Source organism: Aethina tumida, chromosome 1, assembly GCF_024364675.1.
Source record: "Aethina tumida isolate Nest 87 chromosome 1, icAetTumi1.1, whole genome shotgun sequence".
Taxonomy (NCBI): domain Eukaryota; kingdom Metazoa; phylum Arthropoda; class Insecta; order Coleoptera; family Nitidulidae; genus Aethina; species Aethina tumida.
Window position 1 is genome coordinate 50,001,300 of NC_065435.1, and position 3,797 is coordinate 50,005,096.

General features: G+C 34.8%; 1 protein-coding gene across 1 annotated transcript; it reads left to right on the forward strand.

Moving 5' to 3' along the window:
• The first annotated feature begins 1,073 nt into the window (after window positions 1-1,073).
• Window positions 1,074-3,241, forward strand: LOC126266485 (esterase 6-like). The gene is made up of 10 exons (XM_049970559.1): window positions 1,074-1,199; window positions 1,249-1,392; window positions 1,443-1,596; window positions 1,650-1,835; window positions 1,891-2,093; window positions 2,141-2,291; window positions 2,348-2,520; window positions 2,566-2,698; window positions 2,761-2,905; window positions 2,961-3,241. Exons 3-10 carry the CDS (start codon window positions 1,584-1,586, stop codon window positions 3,136-3,138), a joined length of 1,182 nt encoding a protein of 393 aa, XP_049826516.1. The 5' UTR covers window positions 1,074-1,199; window positions 1,249-1,392; window positions 1,443-1,583; the 3' UTR covers window positions 3,139-3,241.
• The last annotated feature ends 556 nt before the right edge of the window (window positions 3,242-3,797 follow it).

Below are 3,797 nucleotides of genomic sequence, written 5' to 3' on the forward strand. Positions count from 1 at the left end.
CCCGCTTGCCTGCGAACTTAACTCGCGAAAGGTTTATTTATTTTGTTGAAAGTCCATCTGCGCCGGTTGTAAAACGATCAACATATTTTAATTGTTCATTAAGGCCAGTCACTTTGTTGCTAACATCGAGTTTTCCGGCAAAGATTATTCAACGACGAAAGCTTTCGACATCTGTTCAAACGCATCACGCCACGCCGTACCGAAATATCACCGTTATTACCAAAGAAATGGTGCAAACATCGAATAAATTATGGTGGAAAGTGATCCGTAAACACATGCAAATCACAATACCAATAACTTTGTTCGAAATTAACTCCGGGGATCGTTTGAAGATCATTAAAGGAAACCCGAAAGAGAGCAACACGAAAATGATTGGTGTCGGAGGAAAGTAATAGTGCCATTAAACTGGCCAGTATATTTTCGTGGCCTGAGTGATTTATGGACCGATCTCAGAAAGTATCTACGAGAGATCGTCGACGGGATTTATGTGCCCACCACGTAATCAAACTATTATGGAACTAGTCGTTAAACAAAAATTAAATGAGCTGTAGAAGGCGGTACAGGTGCACAAAGAATCTATCACCAGCGAGCCAGCGGAATGTTTCTTCGATTTATACCGATATGAAATTTTATTGCGGGACCGTTTATATCGCCACTTTGATATTTTTAATTAGCATCAATTAATTTACCACTAAAATACGCCCTCGCCAAGCTATGAGGTAATTTTAAGACAGAGTTTATATAAAATCTCACAGACATAAATATCTTATTATATAAATAAATATTATAACTGTATTTTAAACATACAAAATAATACTTTGTAAACACCCATGTACACTTAAGATAACGTTAATGGTATCTATGTATTTGTTATGATTTATCTATAAGTTTAAGTACATATAAATAAGTATTGATACCTACTGATAAGTTCACTAATTTTTAAAAGGTAGCAACATCATGTCGTTTACATTTTATATATCGTTAATTTTGATTCTCACACCAGTAGTAAGTAGAAAAATTAACGTCCCAATCTAATTACTTTAAGACTTCTTTTATAGTTTAGTGAGAAAACAGAAATAGTTACCACCAAAAACGGTCAGATCGAAGGCAGAATACTAAAAACATACTTAAATAAAACATTTTATGCCTTTCAAGAAATTCCTTATGCTGAAAAACCCATCGGAGAATTGAGGTTTGAGGTAGGTGTAATCTGTCTTAAGTACCTCATATAAAGTCACGTATTTACAGTTTCCTGTGCCTGTAAAAAACTGGACTGGCGTCTTGAATTGCACAAAGAACACAAAAATTTGTTATCAACTAAACGAAGGAAACGATGAAGTCAACGAAGAGGAATCGGAAGATTGTTTATACTTAAATGTTTACACCCCTGTGGTAAGTTCATTAAATTTTGTATATTTATCATAATCCGGCGAATTTTGAAGAATCCTGGAAGTGCGGATAGGCTGGCCGTTCTATTTTACATACACGGGGGAGGATTTTTGTATGGCAACGCAAAATTTAGCACGGCCGGTCCACATTATTTTATTAACAATGATGTAGTTGTTGTGACTGTGCAATACAGGATGGGAGCTTTCGGTAAACATTAATGGTATTACAAGTTTTCAATAATGTGTAGGATTTTTTCACAGGGTTTCTGTCTACCTCAGACACTGTCATACCAGGTAATAATGGCTTAAGAGACCAGCAATTAGCCTTGAAGTGGGTCCAAGACAATATTGAATTGTTCGGAGGAAATCCTCAAAAGGTTACAATCATGGGACAAAGTGCCGGTGCTGCTGCAGTCACATATCAAATGCTGAACCAAAACTCCGATGGTACCTATGCAATTATTAAGCAGCAACAGTATGAACGTTATTGACTTTATTTTAGGTCTGTACCGGGCAGCTATTGGACAAAGTGGCTCATTTCTAAATACTTGGGCATACACTAGTTCAACTAAAGACACTGCCTTTGAGTTAGGGAGGGAACTTAATTTTACCGGAAATACAAGTGAAGATCTTAAGAAGTTTTTGAAGATTCAGTCGGCTGTTGACATAAAGATAGCAGCCACTCATGTCTATTCAAATAACGCTGTAAGGTTAAATACAACAAATTTGCTTAATAATAATTTAAAATTCAGGTTAAAGGGTTTTTGCCTTCTATTGAAATTGATCACGTTGACGCATTCGTAACACAGCCTATGTATGAACAATTAGTCGAAGGTCGTATCAATAAAAATATACCAGTTATTATGGGGACGACATCTGAAGAAATGATTGCAAAGCTAATTGGTATATAGAACAGTTTTTTAAAGGCGTGTCCTCTGATCTTATTTATAATCTTTAAGGTGGGATTGATGTTTTCAAAACAACTCTCAAGGACTATGATGATGATTTGTCAGGGCTTGTTTATAGAAATATGCATTTAAATGATTCTAAAGTCAAAACAATTGTTGGAAGGGAAATTAGAAGCATTTATACCAATGGAACTTTTGAAAATCATATACAAGAAGGCGTTAAAGTGGGCTTTAAAGTGTCAAAAATATTTTATTATTTTAATTCTTAGTATTTTACAGATTCTTACTTTAGTAAAGCAGTTATGAGATTTGCTGAGTTATATTCTAAATATTCAGATGTCTATTTTTATAAATTTTCCTATTCTGGGCCATTGGGACACAATCCTAGTCCAAAACTTCCTGGTATGTATTATTAAAATTGTGTATTTTAAATGAAGTTAATACATAACTGTTTCATGCTGAAGGAATAGGAAAAGTGATGCACAGTGAAGACAATTATTACTTATGGGTGACAAACGGTGATGATGCTGACATTTTTAATTACTCCGAAAGAGATATTGCAACATCAAATAAATATGTTGATATGTTTACTTATTTCACAAAAAATTTGTAAAATTGTTAACACATACATGCATAGCTTTAAATAATTTAGATTTACTTTTAGGATACCTTGGGAGGCTGGAAATAAAAATTTGTCTTGGCCAAAATTAAGTTGTGAATCGTTCACTTTTTTGGATATTGATGAAATATTGACAGTTAAGGAAAATCCTCGAGGTCCTGCTTATAAGAAATGGGTAGAATTATATGAAAAATGGGCTGTAAAGCCTTTGGATTCTTTTTGAACTTTTTTATAATCAATATAATAATAATAATGCTTTAAAATAAGATTACTAATTGTAAAATAACGTGACAAAATAATGTAAATTTAAAAAATATACTTGGGTGTAGTTGACTTTAAGCAACAAATCCCTATAAACCTTTCTAAACCATTTTGCATACACTCTTAGGATATTACCATTATCGACGAGTGGTCTTTGAACGTCCGATGTTATTTTATAATTGCAAACCGCAGTCACCCCTACAAAGTTCCATTGAAATTAAAATGGGGTTCTCAGGGTGTCAATGTTTGTCTTGCTAACGAGCCACTCGAATACATTTACGATACGAGATCTCGAACATTTAACAATAAATTTTGCTTTAAGACCATTAACTCAAAAATATTTGTCCAAGCCTGTAGGTAGAGTCTAGATGAACACGCCAATCGAATTTAATACCGACGTGGTTTGACATTGATGATTCAATATTGGCGATTAGAATGGTATTGGCGGTGATTAATAGGCAAAGCTTAGTATAATCGGGCCACTAATTGCAAAACAGGACGGGTGGAATAACACGAATCCGGACCTAATTACGGCCATTACCTGATGTTCAGTGCAGTGCTGTGCGGCGGCCAACGGTACGTGGGACCGCGCGATATTCGGCCGCACGAAATTACCGCAAC

What these genes read in the sequence shown, in the direction of transcription:
- LOC126266485 (XM_049970559.1), top strand. An exon ending in AATGATTGCAAAGCTAATTG is followed by an intron (nt 2,292 to 2,347) that starts GTATATAGAACA and finishes ATAATCTTTAAG; the next exon opens with GTGGGATTGATGTTTTCAAA. An exon ending in TCCTAGTCCAAAACTTCCTG is followed by an intron (nt 2,699 to 2,760) that starts GTATGTATTATT and finishes TTCATGCTGAAG; the next exon opens with GAATAGGAAAAGTGATGCAC.